The sequence below is a fragment of the Budorcas taxicolor genome, chromosome 13 (genome assembly GCF_023091745.1).
Source record: "Budorcas taxicolor isolate Tak-1 chromosome 13, Takin1.1, whole genome shotgun sequence".
Lineage (NCBI taxonomy): Eukaryota > Metazoa > Chordata > Mammalia > Artiodactyla > Bovidae > Budorcas > Budorcas taxicolor.
Window position 1 is genome coordinate 57,686,432 of NC_068922.1, and position 25,989 is coordinate 57,712,420.

Here is a 25,989-nt window from a genome sequence, read left to right on the forward strand (position 1 = left end):
AATGTGAAGTCAAGTGGGCCTTAGAAAGCATCACTACAAACAAAGCTAGTGGAGGTGATGGAATCCAGTTGAGCTATTTCAAATCCTGAAAGATGATGGTGTGGAAGTGCTGCACTCAATATGCCAGCAAATTTGGAAAACTCAGCAGTGGCCACAGGACTGGAAAAGGTCAGTTTTCATTCCAATCCCAAAGAAGGGCAATGCCAAAGAATGTTCAACCTACCATACAATTGCACTCATCTCACACGCTAGTAAAGTAATGATCAAAATTCTCCAAGCCAGGCTTTAGCAATACGTGAACCGTGAACTTCCAGATATTCAAGCTGGTTTTAGAAAAGGCAGAGGAACCAGAGACCAAATTGCCAACATCCACTGGATCATGGAAAAAGCAAGAGAGTTCCAGAAAAACATCTATTTCTGCTTTATTGACTATGCCAAAGCCTTTGACTGTGTGGATCACAATAAACTGTGGAAAATTCTGAAAGAGATGGGAATACCAGACCACTTGATCTGCCTCTTGAGAAACCTATATGCAGGTCAGGAAGCAACAGTTAGAACTGGACATGGAACAACAGACTGGTTTCAAATAGGAAAAGGAGTACATCAAGGCTGTATATTGTCACCCTGCTTATTTAACTTCTATGCAGAGTACATCATGAGAAACACTAGGCTGGAAGAAGCACAAGGTGGAATCAAGATTGCCGGGAGAAATATCAATAACCTCAGATATGCAGATGATACCACCCTTATGGCAGAAAGTGAAGAGGAACTAAAAAGCCTCTTGATGAAAGTGAAAGTGGAGAGTGAAAAAGTTGGCTTAAAGCTCAACATTTGAAACGCTAAGATCATGGCATCTGGTCCCATCACTTCATGGCAAATAGATGGGGAAACAGTGGAAACAGTGTCAGACTTTCTTTTTTGGGCTCCAAAATCACTGCAGATGGTGATTGCAGCCATGAAATTAAAAGATGCTTACTCCTTGGAAGCAAAGTTATGACCAACCTAGATAGCATATTGAAAAGCAGAGACATTACTTTGCCAACAAAGGTCCATCTAGTCAAGGCTATGGTTTTCCCAGTGGTCATGTATGGATGTGAGAGTTGGACTGTGAAGAAAGCTGAGCCCCGAAGAATTGATGCTTTTGAGCTGTGGTGTTGGAGAAGACTCTTGAGAGTCCCTTGGACTGCAAGGAGATCCAACCTGTCTATTCTGAAGGAGATCAGTCCTGGGTGTTCATTGGAAGGACTAATGCTAAAGCTGAAACTCCAATACTTTGGCCACCTGATGTGAAGAGTTGACACATTGGAAGAGACTCTGATGCTGGGAGGGATTGAGGGCAGGAGGAGAAGGGGACGACTGAGGATGAGATGGCTGGATGGCATCACCAACTCAATGGAGAAGAGTTTGTGTGAACTCCAGGAGTTGGTGATGGACAGGGAGGCCTGGTGTGCTGCGATTCATGGGGTCACAAAGAGTCGGACACAACTGAGTGACTGAACTGAACTGGAGAAAAAAGAATCTAGATTGATGGCTCTTTTCTTCTCTTCGGTATTCTGCAGATTCAAGTGTTGATTTGTTTTTATTAATCCTGCTTAGTATTCACTGTCCTTCTGGGTACCAATGATTTGGTTTCTTTTATCACTTCTAGAAAATATTGAGACATTTTTTTCCTTTCCCTATTGCTTGTTCTATAACTTTCTTTTCTCTCCTTCCAGGACATATTATTTAGGCTTTCTCATTATAGCTGCTATGTCTAGTAAAGCCTTTTAAAGTGTTCAGCCCCCTCTCTTTCTTTCCTGAATTTTGGTTAATTTCTTTACTTCTATTTTCCAGTCCACTAATTCCTTTTCCAACAGTATCTAATCTACCCCATGATCTAAGTACTAAGTTTTTATACCAACAAGTACATTATTTTATTTCTTAAAGTTCCATTTGATTCTTTTTGAATCTGGTCGTTTCTATAGGTTCATGTCTGTTGTTCATTTTTTTAATTCCATATTTTACTTCATTAAATATTTCATACATACTTTTCCTTATTATGTGATAGTAACTCCAATATCTGAAGCTCTTGGTATGTTAGCCTTTTCTTTCTGCTAACTCTTACTCCATAGTGGGTTGTTTACTATGTATTTGGTGATCTTTATCTGGGACATCATGGAAAATTTTGGAACCTAAAATGATCATGCTTTCCACAGGAGAGTATTCATATTTACTTCTCCTAAGTGTCAAGGGGCACCAACAACCCTGTAAGTCCTGGTTCCCTGCCCCTCAGTGCTGACGTTGGCTTCTGCCCTCCGTAGAGTCTCCACAGGTCCCACTTCAGCTCATTCAGGGGACCAGGGAACTCAGAGGCTCCCCTAAATTCAGGTGAGAAATGATGGCTTTACCCAGAGTGGTGGCAATACAAATAAGCATAAGGGTATGAATCCATATTAGTGGAGTAACTGCTTATTAACCTGTGCCCCTTTATTTAGCAGTATTTTATAATCACACACACACACAAATATGTGTTTGGCCACAAACTTTCATTAGCTTCTAATTTCTCTTCCACTGTTCATATGTTAGATTTGCAAAAAGGGAAAAATCTGATAATATCCAGTGTGGTCAAATGTGTTAAGGACATGGATACTTTCATATACCACTGATGGAAGGTAAATTGAAATGGCATTTTTAAAGGGCAATTTGGTCAAATCCCATCAACATGTTAAATGCACATACAAATTTGTTTGGAATTTCTCTAAAAGACACCCATAAAATTTATACCAAGATATATTAAAAGGATGTCCAACATGTTGTTGTATTTAAAAAAAAAATTGACCACAATCTAAATAACTATCTGCAGAGGATTGGTTAACTAAATCAAGATTCATCTATATAATGGAGTATTGTTTTGTCTTTTCCACAAAGAGAGAAGGCCAAGATGGAAAGATAGCCCCAATAATTTAAGTGTAGAAAGCAAAATGCAGAACGATGTGTATAGGAAGATTGCATTCATAAAAAAAAAATTAACAGCCAAATAAAAAAAATTTACATTTATATACAGAAATTGGCATGAATGCATTTTCTGGGAGGATGCACAAGAAACTGTTAAAATGATTCACTTTGGAGGGAGCAACCAGGGCTTCAGGGTAGAAAGCAACTTTCACTTTCCATTTTACACCTTTTTTATACATCTTGAAAATTCCGCTGCAAGCCACATATTGTTTTGTTTGAAGAGTTTAGCCTGTTTTTATTGGACTCTTCTTGATTAGGACACCACTTTCCCTGGTTATTACCTCTTCTGTTTGTGCCATTTCATCATTTCTTCAGATTCTTCCTTCAAAGACTTCCTTCAAATTCCCTCCAGTCCTAAAAGGCCAGCCTTCCTCAAAGATTTCCAAAATCCATCATTAATTTAAAAACATAGATTTCATATAATACACATAGTATGGTCCTATTTTGTTTCATATATATAATATGAAAAAATATATATATATATATGAAAACATATATATATATATAAATGTTTCCCTGATAGCTCAGTTGGTAAAGAATCCACCTGCAATGCAGGAGATCCTGGTTCAATTCCTGAGTCAGGACAATCTGCTGGAGAAGGAATAGGCTACCCACTCCAGTATTCTTAGGCTTCCCTTGTGGCTCAGCTGGTAAAGAATCTGCCTGTAATTCAGGAGACCTGGGTTCAATCCCCAGATTGGGAAAATTCCCTGTAGAAGGGAAAGGATACCCACTCCAGTGGGTCTGGCCTAGAGAATTCCATGGACTGTATAGTCCATGGGGTCCCAAAGAGTCAGACACAACTGAGTGACTTTCATTTTCACTTCACTTCCATATATATATTTTGAATATGCATACATGTGTGCGAAAAGAAAAGTCTAGAACGATTTATTCATTCATTCAGGAAAAATGTATTGTGCGCCTGCCATGGGCCAGATATTGTGGTAGAGGATCAAAGGGGACCAGGGTCCCTGTGCTCAGCTCTCTTGATAACCCAGACGCTAGAATTCAGGGAGTCACCTGCGTACCAGCAGGTTAATGGCAGTGTGTTCTGTGTGAGGTTATGTGGGTGAGCTTTTACATCACCTTCATGCTTTTCTGTATCTTCTGATTTATTTATCTATTTGTTTTTTGCCCTGTGGAGGGCATGGAAGAACTTATATAAAAATAATAATTAAGCCATAAAACTCAATCTATCCCTTTGGTCTTCTCTCTTCTCCAAACCCCTACACTCATCAGTACAATCACTGAGACATTGATGCTAAAGCTTTTTTTGTGTCTGGATATCAAGTATAAGTGAGTGTCTCGTGTTGTATCTGCCACCCTACTCATACACAACCTGCTCCCGGCGCTTCTGCATCTCCGGCAGGGATGGGGCAGGAGTGGGGGCTCCTTGGCCCCTGCCTGGCCCTTCCAGCAGGGCGGCTTGCCCTGGGACTCTGCCTCCGGCTAACGTGACCTCTGTCTTCGCCCCATGTATGTGCTGTGGACAGGTGTGTGGCCGAGCCAGCTCCTCATGGCTGGCTCTTCCTGGATGCCCTGTCGGCTCCTCAAATGACACACACCCGAAATGGAACTCTCCCCAGGCTCCCTTCTCAGGAATGGACCCTCAGACCCGTTTCCCAGCTGGGAACCCACAGAGCCACACTCCCTCCTCCCTATCATCACCCCACATCTCAGCGGCCCTGGCACCTCCTCCTGAGAACCCCTCTTCCCCAGCCTCACCTTTATGCTGGGATTTGAAGTGGTCTCCCACGGGTCACCGTGAGCCGCCCCACCACCACCACATACACTGGACCATCCTGACCACAAGCCAGCAGAGCCTTAGCGCTTCGGTCCCCGGCCACTGTCACTGTGAGCCACCAACAGCAGTTGGTCACATCTGATCCTTCTGTCCTATAATAGGGTCAACCTTTCTCTCCAAATCAACTAACTCGTTTTCACTTATTTTTAAAATTAATCTATGCTTCCCTGATTGCTCAGAGGTTAAAGCGTCTGCCTCCAATGCGGGAGACCCAGGTTCGATCCCTGGGTCGGGAAGATCCCCTGGAGAAGGAAATGGCAATCCACTCCAGTATTCTTGCCTGGAGAATCCTATGGACGGAGAAGCCTAGTAGGTTACAGTCCACGGGGTCGCAAAGAGTCGGACACGACTGAGCAACTTCACCTTCACCTTAAAATTAATCTATCCTTGTATGCTTTAGCCTCGTGCTAACGAAACTCCAGGCTGGATGTGTCAGTTATCAAGCTGAATCGAAATAAGACAGGTAAACTGTCCATCACCTACCCCTGTGCCACCCAGGTGGGCACAGTGCCCTTGGGAAAGCATGCCTTTCAGAATCCCCACTGGCTCTCCTCCCGCCCCGGGGCTTCCTCACTCTCCCAGGGTGAGGGCAGGCAAGCCTCCATGCAGCTCCTGCTGCTCCCTGCCTCTCCACCTCCTGCTCGCCGGCTCTGTGTGCTCTCTGCCTGGGGACTAATGACTTCCTGCTCAGCCGGCTTGCTTTTCACACCTCCCCACCCCTCCAGCCTCTGCCCAGGGCCCATTATGGCCCTCTCCACCCATCAAGCCGCTCCTGCTCCAAAACTCTCAAGGAGCACGGAGGCAGCAAGGCTCCTCTTGGCAGACCGGACCAGAACACCAACCTCTGTCTCCCTGGTGCAGAACATAAGGTCGCGTAGCCCGTTGTCGAAGCACCTTTGCCATCCCATGGCCGGGCACTTGGTAGGTGCAATGTGGCTCAGAGACCTGGGTCTGTGTATGAACTTGGAAGAACCTGGGGTTTGCAGGGAACACAGTTGGTTTGGACTTGGGGCCTTTCCACCCACCAACTCGTGTGACAGAAGCTAGACACTCTCAGGCACTCCTTTTTGGAACCTCTGTTTCCCTGTGTGTGAAATGTGGGCAACCCCAAGACCTACCCCAAAGGCTTGGTATGAGGACCCCACAGATAAGTAAACGTGGGTTCTGCATACTCTAGAGCTACAGGAAACCTGTGTCTTGTTGTCAGTATGGTAGCTAGACGCCCAAAATTTAATCCACTGTGGTCACCCAGTTAGCCCTGCTGTGTCCCCTGGGTGAGTTGGGAGCTCCCTCCCCAGGATGCCTCCCTGGGATGCGAACCCTTGATCCAGGGTGGCAAGGGAAGGTGAGAATTACAAGCCTGTTTACTTAATATTTAGGAAGCCAGTGCATTTCCTGTGCCTTGCCTGCAACACTTAAGCCAATATTTACGTCGTCTTTGGGATTCTATTTGTATGGTAATTTAAAAATAGGGTTCGGACTTACAGCTCACCTTTCTCCTGAAACTCTGAAAGCACATTAATTTTCTAGACAGTAAAATAATGCAGTAATTAAATATTACCATTTCTTTTAAAAAATAAAATCTGGTAATGCCTAACAAAATGGGTTTTTCAAAACATGATGTAGGATTTCGCACAAAACTACACTCCTGGGAAATTCCTGATTTTGAATGTATGGAAGAGACCATGAACTCCATCTCAACACAATGTAAGAAAAATTGACTTCTTAAATTGCAATAATTTTCTTGCATTTAAAATCTCCATGCTTCCCAGCGTGGCTGACCCAAAGGCCCTCCCATGTGCGTCTTTGGGGAAAGGCCGAGAGGAGCTGGGATGGTTTGTTTGATTGTTTATGAAGCTTCCCGGACCCCTTTCTCACGGTTCCAAGTTGGAGCGTTTGTTCTGCCTTGCAAACTTCTTCCAAAGGAGGCCAAGCTTGGTGACCCCGTGACCCTCGCCCTTGGGTCTGCAAATGCGTTCTTGGTAGGAGTGAAGCCCAAGATTCCCCCACGTGGAAGAAGGCATGGGGCCCCGAGTCGGCCTTCCAAGGGCTCCTTCTCCACCAGCGCCAAGGTGGGCGGAGAGAGTCCCTGGCCCTCGGCTGAACGCCGAGGCTGGAGGAGACGGTGCTGGGTTTCAACCGAGGCCGCCCAACCGCCCCAACCAAAGCTCAAGAGGGCCCCCTTGTGGACACTTCCAAGAACAGCCCCGTACGTGGCGTACGTCCCCCAACGCCGGGGGCTGCGACCCGGGACCCCCCCGCACCTCCGGACCGCTCTCAGACCCAAAGGCACCCAAGAGGCGACCAACAGTCTCCATTCCTCTCTCCTCGAAACCTATTTCCGTGAGACAGGAGGACTCTTGGCCCCTCCAGGCAAGACCTGGTGGACAACCAAGCTTCCCAAGGTGCCTCCCCAAGGTCCTTTGTCCTGAGCCTCTTTGCGGGAGTCTTCACGGCGAGGACACAACGTCTTCTTTCTTACTGAACATGTCAAAGCCTTGTGATTGCCTTGCCAAATTCCTGTCCTATAGAACAATGGAACCTTCAGTCTTCTGCCAGGAGAGCGAACAAGGATTCGATGCAACTGGAGACTTCTAGACACACGTTCTGTTTCGCAAACACTGACTTGTAACTACAGCCCTCAGGGCAGCGCTAGAATGCTCGGTGAGACCCAGGCAGGTTCAGAAGCCAGGAGAGATCTCACGCTCCAGCACCCCACCCCCACGCCACTGATTACTCCCCTCAAAGCACAGGGCTGAACGTTGGGATCTGTGGAGAGTATCGACCAAATTTGGTATCTGCTCCATGCATGCCCAGTCATGTCCGGCTCTTTGTGACCCCATAGACTATAGCCTGCCAGGCTCCTCTGTCCCTGGGATTCTCCAGGCAAGATCACCGAATTGCCATTTCCTCCTCCAGGGGATCTTCCCAACCCAGGGATGGGACTCACATCTCATGTCTCCTGCATTGGCAGGTGGGTTCTTTACCATTATCGACACCTGGGAAGACCCTTCGCTCCCCACTGCAGTCACCCAGCAGTGGCTGGGACAACCCCACCCCAGAGGCTCTGGGCCAAATGTCAGGCATTCTCTTCCTGGGGTCGTCAGCCACTTTTCCCTGAGAGAAGGCAGGTGCTGGTGAGGCTGAAGCAGGAAATTTGGTATAAATTATGAATATCTACAGGGCCAACGTGCAGATCTGGGAACACAGGCACTCAAGTCGAGCTCAGGAGGACATGTGTCCAAGACACCAGAACATCTGGGTGAAAGAGGAAAAGCTCCCATGAATCATCCGGACGCCTTGGCTGTTTGGAAGCAGCTGGACCTTGGCTGGGAATTCCCAGTTTTCATCCGGGTAGAAGACCCGGCCAGAGAGAGGAGTGATTAGCATTATCATGGGGCTCAGGGAGTTTTGATGGGAACGGTTTTTCGTACTGGAACATTCCTAAGCAAACAAACAAATTAAAAAAAAAAAAAAAAAAAACCTGGCTGATTAGCCAGGCCTGGTGGGCCAGACTCTGTCTCCCAAATCCTCCCTTCCCTTCCCATCCCATGAGCCCTGCATTTTCTCTCCGCTTAGCAGGAAACACTCAACACAGGCCTTGGGGAGAGATCTACGTGGTCAGCCAGTCCCCTCGACAACATGTTTTCAATTTTGGAAACACAAACATAATAAAACAGTTGCCTTCTCCAGGCAGCACCTATAACGTCCACCTTTTCCACCGATCGCTTGGTCCAGCCCAAGATGGAACTTTTCATGGAAAACAGGGTAGATAGTGACAAACCAAGTACGTTCCTTCCACAGCCTTTCAACACACTGACATCTGAGTCTGAGGCCCTCCTGCATCTCAGAAGCTCAGAATCTGTTTTCCTAGGCAGATTTCTGCTAGGGAATCCCTGCAGGATTTCTGCTCCCTCAGGAGGGACCATGTCCTGAGGGAGCAGAAAGTTGCTCCCTCAGGACAACTTTAAACTCTCCAAACTCACCATGCAAAGGCAGGTACATTTCTCAGTCCTGGGAAGCTGCAGGGCTGGGGAAGCAGAGTGTCCTTTTTCTAGAGCATGCTATTTATGAGTTTCCCAAGAATACAAAGTCTGTCCTGTCCAACCCCTCCCCCACAACGCCCCTTCCCACTGGCCTTGAAGGCAAAGACACTCAGATCAGATGGATAATGAGATTCAATTAAGGTCAAATGAGGGCCATATGAGCGGTGTGAGGGCTGGCCGTCCACAACAGAGGGGGAAGTTTAGGCTCCTTAGAATTTTCTAAGTTTGTGTTCATATTTCTGTGACTTGCTGGTGCTGTCACCGCATGTCAATCTGTGACCTTCTCAGGGGAGTTTAAATGGAAACCTTGCGTGGCTTTTGTGCCGTGGCTGCCTTGCAAAGCACGTCTTCTGCTGTAGCAACGCGGTGACGGCTGCCATCTCAACAGCCGGATTCTGAAGCTTGTTGGCCAAACATCCTCTGTGTGCTATTGCACGCCAGCATTTCTCAGTGTGTAAAGGGCGGCCGCCTCTAATCAAGAGAGGTTATTTTGGGGTGGGGATTTTTATTGAAAACGTGCATAAGCTTCCAAGTACAGACATTCTAGGTGAATTAGCTCAAGCTCAGGATTTTGAAATAAACCAGAGGATTTCAGATTTTTTTTTTTAAGCAAGAGAACACTTTTTTCAAAGCAGATCTTAATTAGCCTCCCAGGACATAAACCAGAGCAAAGGGTGAGGGGCCGGCATGGGCTGAAACAGAAGCTGAGAGGCCAGGGTCCCACTTACTGGGTCTCCCCTTCTCTCCTGAAAAAAAAATCTCTGGTTTTCGGAAACCAGCTTTAAAACCTCTGATACAGTGAAATTTGATGGAGACATCTCTGTACTATCCAGTACAGCAGCCACTGGCCACATATGGCCCCCGAGCCCTAAAATGTGACCCATCTAAACTGAGCTGTGCTGGAGTATAAATGTACACCCGACTTCGAAGACTTGTGTTTGAAAGAGTGTATAAAATATCTAACTGCTAGTTTTTGTATTTATACATGTTGAATTTATTACAGACACTATTGGGTCTGGATAAAATATTGTTAAAATTAATTGCACCTGCTACTGTTTGGCTTTTTATAATGTGTGACTCACAGTGTGTGTCTGTTGAGCAGTGCTGTGGAGCCAGGTTGGAGCCTGCCCTGGGATGAAGAACCGTATCAGGGTCCTAGTTTTGCGGGGCAGGCCTCAAGGATCAAAAAAGGCTTTAAAGCCAAGGAGCTAGCATCAGGTGTTTATGCCAGATCTGGCCCATCCTCAAAACTCTCAGCAGGACTTGAGGCTCAGACTTAAATCTCCCTTTGACTACTTCTCTTTCTTTTCTCCCTGCTTAGATAAACCAGGGTCCCCTTCCTGCTGGGAACTCCCTTACTGTCCTTCTACTCTCAGCCAGATTCTTAGTGATCCCAACAGCTGCAAGCCTTCTTTTTCTTCACTTCCATTTCAAGCCTGACCCCATTAGCCACACACATGATGGAAATCACCAACCAATTTTTAGGAGGGGAAGCCCCAAGGGATGGGAGCAGTGTCAACAAGGAATTTATGGGCATTGATCTCATGGAGCATGAGTCACTCATTCATCCATTCAACTAAAAGCAGCAACCACAACCAGCATTTACTGAGTGCTTACTATGTGAAGGCATTGTCCTAAGTGCTGTCCATGTCTTGACACAACAGATCTTTAGCATCCATTGGACACTGTCCTAAGGGGCTGGGGAATCGGCAGGGAACAAGAGAGATAAGGGCCTGTCCTCATGGAAAGGAGGGAGAAAGAAAAGAGGAAATAAAGGAAGAAAAGAAGGAAAGAGGAGAGGGAGGGAGGGAGGGAGGGAGGGCAGGAGGAGAAAGAGAGAAAGAAAAGAGGGAGGGAGGGAAGGAAGGAAGGAAAAAGAGAAGAGAGACTTGGGGTGCTTAGAGTGACACCTCAGTAGCAGTGAGCACCCAGCACCCAGATCTTGGTTTCTAAATACCATTCTCCAATAAAAGGAACCAGGACACCTTGGAGAAATATGTACATAATGAGCCTAGAAGATCTAGTGCCAGAAAGTGAGGACATGCTAAAACAAACAAACAAATAAATAACAAATACATGTAGAAAAGACCCAGGAAGGAAGTCGATAGTGCTCCCGATGGCCACAGGGATAATTTGAGCTACAGATGAAATAATGATAGCAATGGATTGTAACCTGTAAAACAAATATCGCTGAGTTCACACTAATACAAATAATAATCGAATAAAGAGATAAGCAGGGAGAACAGAGCATGCTTCTTTATAGCACAATCCCAACCAATTGATTCAGAAAGAAGGGTGGAACTAGCAAATGACCATTTGCAAAACACCACAGTTTTAACTTGTAAGTAAGAATCATCAATGGTCATCAATAGATGCTAAAATTAGTAGGGGGAGTATAATGACAAACGATATTTGCATGATCTCTAAGTATATCCCCATAAGATAATTAATTACAAAGAGAAAAATAGTCGTTCAACAGATGGCTCCTTAAGTGAGTGGTCAAAGTTAATATCACCAGTGCTTCCTAAAGCAATGCCCTGAGAAGGGTGCAAAATCACCTCTTTGGGGTTTGGGCCAAAACTGTGTAAACTGAGTGTAATCATGAAGAAACATCCAAAAATCCTAAATTGAAGAACACACTTCAAAATAACTGGCTAGTACTCTTCAAAAGTTTTCAAGTTTATGAAAAACAAAGACTCAAGAAGCATTTCTGATTGAAGAACTAAAGAGATATCACTGCAGACTGTGACTGCAGCCATGAAATTAAAAGACACTTGCTCCTTAGAAGAAAAGCTATGACAGACCTAGACAGCATATTAGAAAGCAGAGACATCACTTTGCTGACAAAGGTCCATGTAGTCAAAGCTATGGTTTTTCCCTGAGTCATATAGAGAAGTGAGAGTTGAACCATAAAGAAAGTTGAGGGCTGAAGAATTGATGCTTTCAAACTGTGGTGCTGGAGAAGACTCTTGAGAGTCCCCTGGCCAGCAAGGAGATCAAAACAGTCAATCTTAAAGGAAATCAACTCTGCATATTCATTGGAGCAACTGATGCTGAAGCCAAAGCTTCAATACTTTGGTCACCTGATGCGAAAAGATGACTCGTTAGAAAAGACCCTTATCCTGGGCAAGACTGAAGGCTAAAGGAGAAGGGGGTGATAGAGGATCAGATGGTTAGATAGCATCACTGACTCAATGGACATGAATCTGAGTAAATTCCAGGAGATAGTGAAGGACAGGGAAGCCTAGTGTGCTGCAGTCCATGGGGTCTCAAAGAGTTGGGCATGACTTGCATCTGAACAACAAAAAGACCTGACAACTAAATGTGATGTCTGACCCTGCATTGGATTCTGGACCAGAAAGGAAACATTACTGGGACAACTGGTGATATTTGTATAGAATTTGTAGGTTAGGTCATAACATGGGATCGATGTCAATTTCTTGGTTTTGACCATTGTACTATGTCTATGGAAGATGGCAACCTTTGGGGAAATCAGGGATAGTAGAGCTCTTTCTACTGCTTCAGCAACATTTTTATAAGGTATGAAATGATCTCAACTTGAAAAGTCAGAAAATAAAAGTAAATTAACAACAGTAAGCAGGTAAGTAATTGAGAGAGGTGATGAGTGCTGTACAGGTGAGAAGAGAGGTAGAAAAGAGCAAAAGGGAAGGTTTGACATCAGCCTGCCAGGAATCCCAATTATGCTGAGGCTGCAGAAAGCGCAGAGCACCCAGCTCAAAACAGAGGGAGGGTGCTCTGGCCAAGAAATAGCTCTGCAGTGGCCCTGAGGCGGGAGAGTCTGCTCATCCCTAGGAACGCACAGTGGAGAAGTATAGTGGGAGCTTATGGATGGCCTTGGAAGACAGCCAATTTTGAAGGGCCCTGGAGATCCTAAGGAAAAGCATGGAATGCTACTCCAAGTGTATTAGGAAGTTTTTGGCCATTGTGTAAATTTCCTTTGAGACACTTATGATTCTTTGAAACTACAATCGGGAGCGAGTCTCCTTGATTAATGCCAGCCTCCCCAAGAGAACAGGAACTCTGGCCATCACATGCTCCCTTACAAAGCATGTAACAGCCATTCAAGGTTCATGGTAGGGGAGGGCAGAGAGAAGTGAATGGACAAAGGCTATGGTGCTGGGAGGCCCGGGTGGCTTGGTATGGGTTGTGAATTGAATTGTGTCTCTAAAAAGACGGTACCAGTAAATGTGACCTTATTTGGAAACAAGGTCTCTGCTGACGTAGATGCAGTCGTACTGGATAAGGGTGGACCCGAACCCAGTGACTCATGTCTTTATAAGAGAGAGGAGAGGGAGGTTTGGCTACAAAGACATAGACACACACAGAGAAAAGACAGTCATGTGAAGACAGAGGGAAAGAGTAAAATGATACACTTACAAGCCATGGATGCCCTGGGCCCCCAGAAGCTGAAAGAGGTAGGAAGGACCCTCCCTTGGAGCCTCCAGAGAGAGGCAGCCCTGCCCACACCTTGATTTCAGGCTTCTGGTCTCCAGACTGGGAAAGAGTAAAGTCCTGCCATTTTCAGCCCTGTAGTTTGCTGTCCTTGGTTATGAAGGCTCCAGAATGCACAGCCATGGGGGGAAGAGAGGTGATAACCTTGGCCTCTGCCATTCTGTGCACCCCTTCAGGCTACTGACCACATCTGCATATTAAATAGTTGCTTATTAAATACCATTTACTTAAAGTGTTACTTAATTTTTTAAAAATCCAATGCAGACCAAACCCCTTTTAAAACTCAGTCTTATCTTTGGCAATGTGGGCTGTGAAAGCCTGATTTTGCTACAGTAACAGCCACTGCTGCTGCTTTTTAACACCCTCTAAAATCGATGTGTAACCACTGGAATAAGAAATGCTCACCACTGCACCTAAAATCACCTGGCACACCTCCCAGAACCTCGGAACAAGCCAATTAGGATAGAAAAAAAAAAGCGAGTGTTTTTCTTTTGCTTTTTGCCCCCAACAGAAAGATATCTGAAGACCTGATATTTCTCCATCTGCTCTGGCTACGAACCCCACGCCTTCTCTCCCCCACCCCCGCCCCTATTGATCCAGACCCACGCTTTTCATGATCTTTGAAGAAAACAGGACGGTGCACCTGGGTGTAAACCAGCTCCCAAGACTCCATTTTTCATCTGGAAAATGAAGATAATCACGTCCACCTAATAGAAGTGTTGTGAACAGCAGATAAGAAAAGGGCACATATTTTTTATTTTACGAAATACCCCAAATAGGCCAATCCACCGAGACAGAAAGCAGATTAGTGGCTGCAAGGGTTTGAGAGGAGAGAGGCGTGGAGAGTGACTGCTAATGTGTGCAGGGCTTCCTTTCGGGGTGATGAAAAGATTCTGGAACTCGACAGAGCTGATGTTTGCATGACCTGGTGAACATCTTAAATGCCACTGAATTTTAATCGTATGCTTTAAAGTGGTTAAAATGGTAATGTTTATGTTAGGTGTATTTTACCCTATTTTATTTGTTAATTGAATATGAATCACCTGCCTGGGGTAGCCAACTCTCCACCCTCTGAACCTCAGTTTCCCTGTCTGCAAAATGGGGGCACAGACGGAACCTGGGCCATGGGAGCTCTTGCAGATGGTCCGTAGGAATGGCTGGCATGTGGAAGCACTCCATCAGGGTGCCGACCGGCTGCCTCCTGGGTGGTTACGGGGTGAGACCACCTCTCGAGACCACAAAGTACCGGTGCTCAAGACAGGCTCCGAAGTCGTCTTCTCCCTAAGGCCCCAGGCAGGCTCCACGTGATATCTGCCGTGCAGCCCACTGCTGGCATTCTGACTCACAATCACACAACAGGCTGGAGCACATCAGAACTGAAACCCCAATAGTCTGGTCTGAGCAATTGGACGCTCCGGATTTCATTCTGCAGGTAATTTCAACAACACGATCTAATTTCAAATGTCCTGCTCTTATGAGTGCAAAAGCAGCATAATTTTTAATTAGTGGGTAAACAGTAAATAATGGATGGCGGCAAGTGGACACCACTGTTAATTAAAAATCCATGGTTGATAAAAATCAATTTGGCCCACGCATTTACTCGGTCTATCAGGTCCCTGGGAAAAGTCGTGCAAGCCAGCCCATGGCACCATCTGCTTTCCGTTGTGGTTTCCTGAGCCCAGACTTTTGTAGGGGAGAAGAGAGGGAGAGAGAGAAAAGAAATCTATAAGCAGCCTCCAAAGCTGGGACTGGAAGCATTTCATGAGTTCATTTCTCATCGGTTGGTTTCATTTTTTGTAATCTTGAAGTTGAAGCTCTGGCCAGGAGGCAGTATCATGCTCCACTCTGAGCTTTTTACCAAGAAGGGCTCCATTTTGTGTTTTGTGTGTACATGTTCGGAATACGGTGAGATTCCACCATATCTCATCATCTCCTGAATTAATTAAATCCCAAATTTTCGCAGAAAAACAAGACAAACTAAAAGACACTTAGTGGGAAGACAGTATCTGAGGATTCATGTCAAAATACAAAATGTTTTTGGTGTCCAAAAAAAAAAAAAAAACTAAAATCTTTTTAAGTTAAAAAAAAGAATACCATGTTGTGAAAGCAATGTCTTCTTGGGAGCTCAAGAAGAAGGTGTGAAGCGTGGATACCCTTGTGTGTGTGTTTCAGCTCCAGACTCCCAATCAGCCTTGCTGGGCGTTTGGCCCAACTCAGGCGCCTCAGCGTCCTGGCTCTGGTCCCCAAAAGACTAGATGTGCCCAAGTGAACACAGAACTACTCTTTCAAGACTCTCCTTGCATGGAGCTACGCTGAGGAGTGCCCCTGACAGCCCTTGGGGCAATCCAAGTGCCCCCTGTCCTTGGGGACAGCGCAGCGCTGGCGCGCCAGCTGTCTGTCTCCATCTCTCTTATTTGGCTGATTGAAGTCCATAAATCAGGTGTAGGGCACAGCAGGAACATACGAGGACCCAGTGCTGCAGCGTTTTCACTCATTCATCCCTTCAACCCCTTCCCCTGCCTGTGATTCAAAAGAAGCCACAGTTAAGCTGACAGGCCAGAGCCCACGGCCTGGCTCCAAGCCTGGCTCCATCCCCTGGGGCAGGCCAGGCCCGGGGCCAGCTGAGCCCAGTTCACTGAGCCCTTGGCTCTGCCCATCATGGGAAGTCGAGACTAACACCGTTCCCTAGGGTCATTGCGATGGTGAGCTAACGTGTAAAAATATTTATAAAATAACATAATAAAGATGCTCAGAGTCGGTACCCAGCTAACAGGGGCTGCTGCTGGCTCTTGTCGTCGTCACCATCAGCGTCATTCCAGCTTTCTCAGCTGGTCCCAGGGGAACCCAAGAGTCTCCCAGGGAGACCCCAGACCTCCAGGAAAGTGAGGAATCCATTCTGGCAGGCCAAGGGGGAGCAGAGAGCTTGGGGGCCCCGGAAGACTGCTGCAAATGGGCAAGGAGGGGACCCCAAGCCTCCTGGCCCGAGTGCCTTTCCTGAACCTGGTGCGGTGGAGGGGGAAACACCCTGGGAAGGCTGGCAATGGAGTGGGGCCAGTGGGTTGCAGTGGCTGTAACATTTGGACGCTGCTCACCACCAAGCTTACAGCCTCCCGCATCTGGGCCATGTCAAGCCCGCCTCTCTGAGTGGGGATGACAGTTTCCAAGGGAATTGCTGCTCTTTAGCAGATGAAGGGCCTGGTGCTCTCACCTCCGAGCCGCTCCTAGAAGTGAAGATCTGGCCAGGCCTGTCTGGTCTCCACCAGATGATCATATCTGGCAGGGGAGGGAGGGGTCCCTGGAGAAGGTGGGGGTCCATCTTCCATGAGCCCTCTGAGCCCCCAACCCCCACCCCCACTGCCCCTCTGTTGGCCTCACGCCTCAGCCCGGGCCCTACCACACACATCCTGAGCATCACTGTGTACCCCAGTGCCCTCCTGGTCCACCCATGTCGAGATGGACAATGCCTGGGCCTGGCACCACCAAGAGACCATGAAGGGAGTGGCCGTGAGGGGCAGGTGCAGGTCTGGCTGCTCCAGGGAGCAGAGGTCAAGCTGAACCTGGGCTCATAGGGGAGAGGATGGCAGTCCCACTGTCCGGCTCCTCTGTCTGGCTCCTGGCTGCCTCCTGCCCCTGGTGCAGGGCCTTTTCACAACTGCCCAGGGGCACTTGGCCACAGGAGGAGGTGCAGGTGGGCGCAGACCCTTGCCTAGCTCTCTGCTGCCCCCTGAGCCAGGAGGTGGGTGCCAGTCAGCTAGAGAACCAGGGTGTGCCCAGATCGCTGACCTGGGTCTGTCTGCTTTGCACTGCAGAGGCAGCTGGGATGGCAGGGGCAGGCCGCCTGCGCTGGGAACCACGCTGCCAGCAGCTCCTGCCCAACAGAGCCCCGGTCACCGCACTGCTGCCCCCACGCCTGGACGGGCCCTGGATCTCCACTGGGTAAGACCCGAGGGTCATACAGACCACAGGCCCCTGGGCTGGGAGACCTTGCCCTGAACCTCTATGTTCACATCCGTGAAATGGGCACAATTCATCCGGTTGTCCAGAGGCTGCCCAGGCGTGGGCTTGCTTGTCACCCTCCCCAGAATGAGCCTAGGAGGCCGGAAGGAGCCATCCACCCAATTCTCCTTTTCATCTGATAGTCTCACCTGATGTTTCTGAAGTCCCACTGCTGCTCTGAGGGGTGGGCTTGGCGCTCTGCCCTCACTGGTGGGGCAGCCAGGAGAGTCCTCCCTCCCAGGGTCAGAGAGAAGGCAGGCAGCGTCCTCACCCACCATCCCCTTGGGCCAGTCCCACTCTGGGGTCAAGGACTGGACTTTGCACATCCTCCATGCACTCCTGAGGTCAGGGGGAAAATTCCACTGACAAACATCTGTTAGCAGCTCCCTGGGGTGGGTGGGGACTTGAGATCTGCAAAGTTGCTCTGGATGTATTCCCAGGCTCTGCCCCCATCTTGGGTCCATGGGCCAGGTGGAATTCAGGCATCACGGGCCAGGGTCACTGTGAGACAGAACATGGGGAGGAAGGGGGCTGGCTGCAGGCTGTTCTTGCCCTGGGACAACAGCATTCCAGATAGTTCTAGAAGCTTCTGATATTTTCTTCCTAGAAAGTCCTCCATTGTACCCTTCAGATAGGGTCTGCTGCTTTCTGGGAGCAGCATAGGGAAGGACCCAGAGTCTGAGAACCACGAGGACATCTAGTGCAATCTGCTACCTTCCCCTGGGCAAATCTCCCCCCACTGGGGTGTGAGCCACTTCTCTCTGTGTAACTACCACCTGTACTAATCCTTACAGGTGGTAGTTCTTCTTACGATTCTTCTTAAGAATCTTTACGATTTCCTTACGATTCTTCTTTAAACCAACTTGCTTTTGTTGGTGTACTTATATTAATGTATTTGTACAGCTTTATTGGGGGATAATTGGTATACTGTACACATTTACAGTACTGTGATTATGTTTTAAAGGAAGTATAATATCACTATGAATATGGAGAGCTGAGCCACTTGCCATAAATAGGAGGTAGCCATTAAAAAAAAAGTCTGAAAACAAAACAACATCATTAAGTTCTCACCCGATTCTCTCACTGCCTGCCTAAGGCCCCAAGTCTGTTTGTTTTGGGAGAAAGGGGAGGTTGGTGTTAAAGACATAGGATAGAAAGAAAAGGCTGGTGAGAACATGTTTCTCCTGCTCCAGCAGCCCTAGTACGAAAAATACTGAGAAAATAACAGTCGAGGTACTGCCTGTTTGTGGGGGGACTCGTCCACCGTCCACCCCAGCTGAGTACCCATGGGAATGTCCCAGATGCTCCCTGACCCCAGCCCAGGGTGTGACAGGGTCCAGGAGTCCTGTTTTCATCACCAGTAGAATGAGGCCTGAGGACCAGGGCTGGCTTTGTAAATAAAGCTTTACTGGCACACAACCACACCCATTACATACAGTGCTGTCTCTGGCTACTTTGGCTTCAAGACCACAATCTTGAGTAATTGCAACAAAGACCACCTGGCCACAAAGACAAAATAGTTATAGTCTGACCTTTTCCATGAAAAGTGTGCTGACCCCCCCGGTTTAGATCAACAAGTCTGTCACAGACTTGGATGAAACCTGGTTTGGGGTGGCAGGGGAGCGGTGGTGGTCAGCTTAGCAAATGGGGAGACAATGTAAGCGTTCATCATTCATGAGTCACTCAGTTAGGACCAGGGTTGGGGGATCCAGTGTGTGCCTGGTCCTGGAGCAGGTGCCAGGAATCCACTGGGGAGAGAATAGGCAGGATCCTGCTTCCTGGAGCTCAGAGCACAGGGTTCCCCACACAAAGCAAAGGAGCCCCCATTTCTTAAACACCTCCCAGGTGCCATCACTGTGCTGGTTGCTTGCCGGGAGCCCGGACTGTGGATCTGATGCCTGAGTCCGGAGGAAGAAGCTGGGCGTCATCCCGGGTCACACTCCTCATGAGGGACTGAAATGGAGTTTGAACCACGGGCCTCTGGCTGCAAAGCCTGTGTATTTCCTGGACCAATAGGGATCCCTGGGGGACCCAGGCCAGAAGCGGGGAGATGTCGGCTGAAAACGGTGCTTAGTACCGAATGGAAGGAAAGCTTCCGTTGAGACCATAAGGCAAGAGGGGAAGGCCCCCAGCATGCAGAGTGGGGCTGAGGGCAGCTGGGGGAACTGAGCCTGCAGGCCTGAGAGGAAGGCTGCGGGAGGTGGAGCCCGGAGCCGCCCCGGGCTTCACCATGCACGACCTCAGCTCACTGCCCTGCACCCCGTCTCCCTCTGCCCCGCAGCTGCGAGGTGCGCCCGGGACCCGAGTTCCTCACCCGCTCCTATACTTTCTACCCCAACCGCCTGTTCCGCGCCTACCAGTTCTTCTACCGGGACCCCTCGTGCAGCGAGCCCGCGTACTCGCTGCTCATCAAGGGCAGGGTGCGCCTGCGCCGGGCCTCCTGGGTCACCCGCGGCGCCACGGAGGCCGACTACCATCTGCACAAGGTGGGCGTCGTCTTCCACAGCCGCCGCGCCCTGCTCGACGTGGCCGGCCGCCTGGACCACAGTAAGGCGGGCCGGGACTGCGCGCACCGCCTGCCCCCGGCGCGGGCCTGGCTGCCCGGGGCCCTGTACGAACTGCTGGGCGCCGGGGCTGAGCGTGACTGCGCGGCCGCCCTGGGCTTCACCATGCACGAGCTCAGCCTGGTGCGCGTGCAGCGCCGCTTGCAGCCCGAGCCCCGGGCCGCGCCTCGCCTGGTGGAGGAGCTCTACCTGGGGGACATCCACACCGACCGGGCCGAACGGCGGCACTACCGGCCCACCGGCTACCAGCGTCCTCTGCAGAGTGCCCTGGTGAGTCTGGGGCCCAGGGAGGGTGAGTTCTGAGAGCCTGTGGGGCCTGTCCCTGCCTGGAGCCCTCTTCCCCTTCACTCCAACCCCACACTGGTCTGCTGGCCTCAGGACCTTTGCACATGCTCTTCCCTCTGCTTGAGGCCTTTCCTCAGGTCTGGACAGGACTGGCTTTTTCCAGCAGGAGCTCCTGGGTTGCCTTCTTGAGTCTGGTCCTCCTGGACTCTGGAGGGTTCTTTCCTGCTGCTGGGATGGTGCAGGTCCCTGTCTCTGAGGTCTCTGCTCCACCGTCCCCTCCCATCCCCACTCTGCACACACTCAGGGCTGCACTGTTTATTTGCAGGTTGACTGTCTTGCCCCAGCAGCACTGGATCCTCTGCAAGGGGGGAAGCCCCTTGCCCCTGTGTGTCCCCACCCAGAGCCCAGGGGCTGGCACACTTGCTGGGCCCATAAACATTGCTATATGAACTGGGGGGTTGGGGGGCACTGAAGCTACAGGGCTACAGGGCTTTGCTGCCCATTCTCACAATTAGAAGAATTTTTAATTCTTTGGAGTTTAGGTTGAGATTAGTAGAAATGAAGTTAAGGTTAGGATGCTGGTTTAAGAATGTCTGTAACAGATACCCAAGGGATATTTTTCAAAAGTGAAAATCGTTAAGGTATCCTTATCAAGTGCTCTTTGAACCCATAGGCAACCCTCACACATTCAGCATGTATTGAGTGCCTGCTGTATGCTAGACACTTAAGGAATTAAATCAAATGAGGTGAAACACCCACTGTGTATGGGGGGGCGGTGGGAGGCGGGGGCACCCTCTGCTCTCTCTCCTTCTCCCTCTTCCCTCCTCCCAACTCAGGATCTGGGAGGAAGCACAATAAGAAGTTCTCACACTCAGAAAATTAGCCTGAGTTCTTTTCATGACCTCGAAACAATTCTGTTTGCCAGCCAATGTTCCAGGCTGCTCTGATGTCCATCCTTCTCAGAGCGGAGAAAGTGCTGGTGCTGGGGTGACTACTGGCACCCATCACCTCATTGGGAGGGCAGTCTCCTCCGGACACAGAGAGAAAGGACCGCAAGGTTCAGAGGATGACACTGTCCCTGGGGCCACGCACTCCTACCCTTCTGCTGCCTGACCGTCACCCAGGGTACCCATGCAGCCTGCACTGCGATCACTAAGCAGGACACACGTGCATGTGAGCCCGGGCTGGCAGGCCAGATGTGCAGACATTAAATTAAATGTCTTCAAACCAGCTGCCCCCCTCCCCACAGAAAAAGAAAAAGGAAGATAATTTCAAAGATGGATTCACTGCAGATAGACTAAGCAACGAATTAGTCATAACCTTAAGCTCTCTGGGTCCCAAGCCTTGTCCACAACCCAAACCAGATGGTAAATATGAACATTTCTAGAAGTTAATTTAAAGCCAATTTGATCCCCAAATTCATTGCCTGGATATAGAGTCCTAATCGACCAAAATCATCTAAGCCTGGTGTCACCTCTAGGGGTTAATTAGAAACTGTTCTGTGTTGTTGGTATAACTTTATATAACAAGCTTAAATCAGAAGGAGTTTGGCTTGCACACAAGTGTGAATTCTGCTGGCCAGGGTCTTGTGTATTAACACATGCAGCTCCAGACTTGTGCACAGTGATGCCCGGGAAGGTTTTTTGAGGGAGATGGGTATTTCCTTCCACCTTCTTCCAGAGCATCGGAGAAGGAAATTCTTTCTCTCCCCCTCTCTCACCTTCCAGTCGTGCTTGTTCTCCATTTGTTTCTGCCATTGCAGAAGACTGGTTGCCCCAGATCATCAGCCAGCATCCCCAGATAGCCTGTATGCAGAAGATATCTTTTGAGGGAGAAAGGCAGCCCAGAGATTATTTTGATATAATACATTATGTCCTGTCAATACACATTAGTATAACAACAATTGGAATGTGGGTTAAAATGCCTAAATTAGAGGAGACTCTTATCAGCCAGCACTCCAATTACCAGCACTCCAGCTAACTACCCAGCTTTCTTGCTTCTTTGTTACAAACATTTCTGTAGCCATTTATTTAGCATTGCCAAGTGCTTTCAGGTCCCCTGGGTCAAAATCCCCCAAAACAAAAAGAATATCATTTTCTGTATGATAGAAGTAGAATTCCGGGCAAGTGTAGGTTCATCATAGAAATAAATAAGAAGAGCTTATAATGTAGCAATCCAAAATAGAAAAAAAAAAGTTCTCACTCATCCAATATGTCCTTTCTAAATCACAACTCCCAAATGCCCCTTGTTTGGCATGAGACTCACCCAGCGGCAATCTGTGGAAATATGTTTTTTTTTTTTTGTTTTCTTGGCAAGAAAAAAAAACTGGATCTGTTTTCCCAGCTGGACCCTCGAGAAGCATTTCCCTTCCTGGCCCTGTTGTACACCCTTGGCCCTGAGTCCCCTTCTGGAGCAGCTAAAGCTAGAGATGCTTGCTTTGACAAGAGGCTGTTCCAAGACATTTACCTTTCAGAATGATGCTCTCAACTAAATTCTGGGCAGCAGCTCCCTTAAAAAAAAAAAAAAGAAGAAGTCAGTATCTTGTTTCTTCTTGGCCTGGACTGAGCTTTTTCACTCCAAAAGCAGACTGACTCCTCCCACGCAATTTGGTTCAGCATCTGCTTCCTGTTGACGTGTTTTACTGTAAACCCAACTCATGAGAATTTATAAGGCAGAGGCAACTGTAAATAAGGCCAAAGCGAGAGGAAAACAAATCCACAGCCTCAGGCACCTGAGGACTTTGACCTCACCTGACAGTACAGTGGGGACTGGGTTTCCAGTTCTAAACAACACAGGAATGAACATCTTTGTGTCTCATCACTTTGCCAACTTTTCAGCCACCGCAGCACAGACCCTCAGCAAGTGGGTTCTGGAGGCATGAGAATTTTAGCAGCTCTAAAGTAACAGCGCATGGAAAGCGCTCAGCCCAGCTCTTAGCCCTTAGGAAAGTGAAAGTGAAAATGAAGTCGCTCAGTTGTGTCCGACTCTTTGTGACCCCATAGACTGTAGCCCACCAGGCTCCTCTGTCCATGGGTTTTCTTGGCCCTTAGGAAGCACCTAACAAAGAATGAGTTGGGAGTGAAGGGAGTAACTACAGGCAAGAAGGATAGTAAACGTTAATGGTCAAATTTCAGGATCAAGCAGGCCAGGTGTGGGAAAGGACACCTCCTTTCAAATCCCAGGATACAAGTTCCATCTCTCCTTCCTTCCTTCACCCAATACACCTGCTGTGAACCAGAACCTTGCTCGGCTGGGGGTGGAACAGCCAGGGAAAGACGGTTTGCTCTCTGGAGCTTATGAAGGGGTAGGGGCGGAGAGAAGAGGAAAGAGGGGATGATGCATCTCAGGGCCACCATCCAAGGCAAGGTCAGAAGAGGTCTCTCTGAGGCCAGTCTCTGAGCTGAGACTTAGAGGTTGGGAAGAGGGCAGTCAGGCCACATGTTGGGGCAGAGGGGAAGGGGGGTTCCAGGTAGAAGCAGCAGCAGGTGCAAAGGCCTAGAGGATGGAGCAGCTGACAGATGTCCAAGAAGAGTAAAATGACCACAGGGCTGGAGGCAAGAATGAAGGAAGTGATGGGTGTGGGGGACGGGATCGTGAGCCAGCCCACTCCAGGCGCACCCTTGCACTCCACCTCTGACGTCACCCCCCTTCCCCTTTGTCTCTGCCAGCACCATGCCCACCCCTGTCCAGCCTGCAGCCTCATCGCCCACTCTGATGAGCACCACCCACCCGTGCTGCCCCCCCAGGCGGCCCTGCCTCTGCGCCTGGGCGGCCGCTGGGTCAGCCCTGGCTGTGAGGTGCACCCCGCCGTGCTCTTCCTCACCAGGCTCTTCACCTTCCACGGGCACAACCGCTCCTGGGAAGGGTATTACCACCACTTCTCAGACCCCACCTGCCGGCAGCCCACCTTCACTGTCTATGCAGCCGGCCGCTACACCAAGGGCACGCCGTCCGTCAAGGTTCGAGGTGGCACTGAGCTGGTGTTCCAGGTCACAAGGGCCCGCGTCACCCCCATGGACCGGGTCACCACGGCCATGCTCAACTTCTCTGAACCAAGCAGCTGTGGGGGCCCAGGGGCTTGGGCCCTGGGAGCCGAGCGGGACATCACCGCCACCAATGGGTGCCTGCCACTGGGCATCAGGCTGCCCCACGTGGAGTATGAGCTGTTCAGGATGGAGCGGGACCCCCTTGGGCAAAGCCTGCTCTTCATCGGACAAAGGCCCACTGACGGCTCGAGTCCTGACACTCCGGAGAAGCGGCCCACATCCTATCAAGCACCCCTGGTGCTCTGTGACAGCGTGGCCTGGGGCTTCTCCCTGCAGCATGGGGATCAGCTGCAGACGCCTGTCAGTGGTGGGACACCATGTCCCCACGTGGCCCCTCTCCCCGTCCTACTCCTGGTCCTCAGGCCGGCCTTCCTCCAGTGGTTGTGAAATAGGTATATACTTCCAGCTGGTGCCTCAGGACACTCTTCTGGCCCATGGACTCCCTCCTGGCCATAGACTCCTACACCCATGGCTGTCCTGGACAGTGATACAGCCTGGCTACGTCAGTTCAGCACCTGCAGGGTCTGCACTACGGCCAGCAACTTAAGTCACGACCACAGACTCAGGCCTGGCATCAAAGTCACCTGCTGTGAGTTTCTACATGCTCACTCTGATTTTCCTGGGTAGTCTGAGGAGTGGACTATGCCCATCTCCCTGCCCGATGGCGCCCCAGTTCTCTCCTGGAGCCCCAGGATTCAGTGAACTGGGAACACAGTTCTCCGTGTGCATACTGCCACAGTTCTCCTGAGTCTGTGGGTTGCTGTTTAAAGATTATTAATTTGCATTTAGCAATACCAACTCAAAACCAAGCCATGAATTAAAGATGCTGCTTTGGGCTTTCAGCACAACTCAGCTCGCCGGCAGGGGCTCGTCTCTCTTTGGGGGCAACTCGGCTTTCTTGAGTTGTGACTGCTGGCGTTTGTCTGCGCCCGCCTGTGCTTCTGTGAGTCAGGCCTCAAGCTGTCAACAGCGTGTGCAGAGAAATTGAGCCCTCCTGGGCCAGGGAGCAAATCAAGGCAGCCCCATCTGAGCCTAGAAGCTCGGCCTCCCTTGCCCACCCCGTATGCCAGCGCGTGGAGCTAGCGGCCGGGGCCAGGTCTTTGGAGGAAAGCAGTGTTTCCAGCCTTTGGAAAGTAATTAATACTAATGACAGCGGTAACACTAACGTGCTCTGTAATTAGGCCTGCATTGGCATCCTCTGTTTTCAAGATTCCCTGTGCTTGGCTGACAAGGAGGGAGATAAATCTCCGGTGCATCTCTGGGACCATCCGAGGGTCACTGGGCTGCCCAGCAGTGTCTGGAGGATGAGGTGGAGAGCCACGCTGCACCCAGCCTGTCCTCTGCAGTGCTGCTGTGCCCATGCTCTCAGTTCAGAGGGAGCTGTCATCACGGTGGGGACAGGCTGTGCCTCTCCAGGGACCCTGCCTGCGTTCCCAGGGCCTCGTCTGTACACCGCGAAATTAACTGGCCTCCTGGTGGGCTCAAGGGTTTCCGGGACACTGTGCTGATGAGTCACGCCCTCCTTCCTCTGCCCGAATCCTAGAATCCTATCTATCTCTGGCTCTTATGGCAGATCTTGAACAATTGTCTGTGAGGCTAATGATGCTTTCAGAGGGAGGCCCTTGTCCTCTGTTGAACAGTGTGGGGTTCAATCAGTCCGCTGAAATTGCTAACTTATCTACCCATCCTTCTTGGAAAAAAAAAAAAAAAACACCAAGTTAATATTCTCTATAGGTCTCAGAGAGCTATGAGTGTTCCTGGCATATTTACCAAAGTACAAG

General features: G+C 49.3%; 1 protein-coding gene across 1 annotated transcript in view; it reads left to right on the forward strand.

The window, feature by feature from the left end:
• Window positions 1–24,595, forward strand: part of APCDD1L (APC down-regulated 1 like) — a 47,537-nt gene extending 22,942 nt beyond the window's left edge. Inside the window, exons 2-4 of the mRNA XM_052651340.1 lie at window positions 17,127–17,253; window positions 19,595–20,147; window positions 23,831–24,595. Coding sequence (XP_052507300.1) covers window positions 17,127–17,253; window positions 19,595–20,147; window positions 23,831–24,595 — 1,445 coding nt within the window. The remainder of the gene's footprint in view (window positions 1–17,126; window positions 17,254–19,594; window positions 20,148–23,830) is intronic.
• The last annotated feature ends 1,394 nt before the right edge of the window (window positions 24,596–25,989 follow it).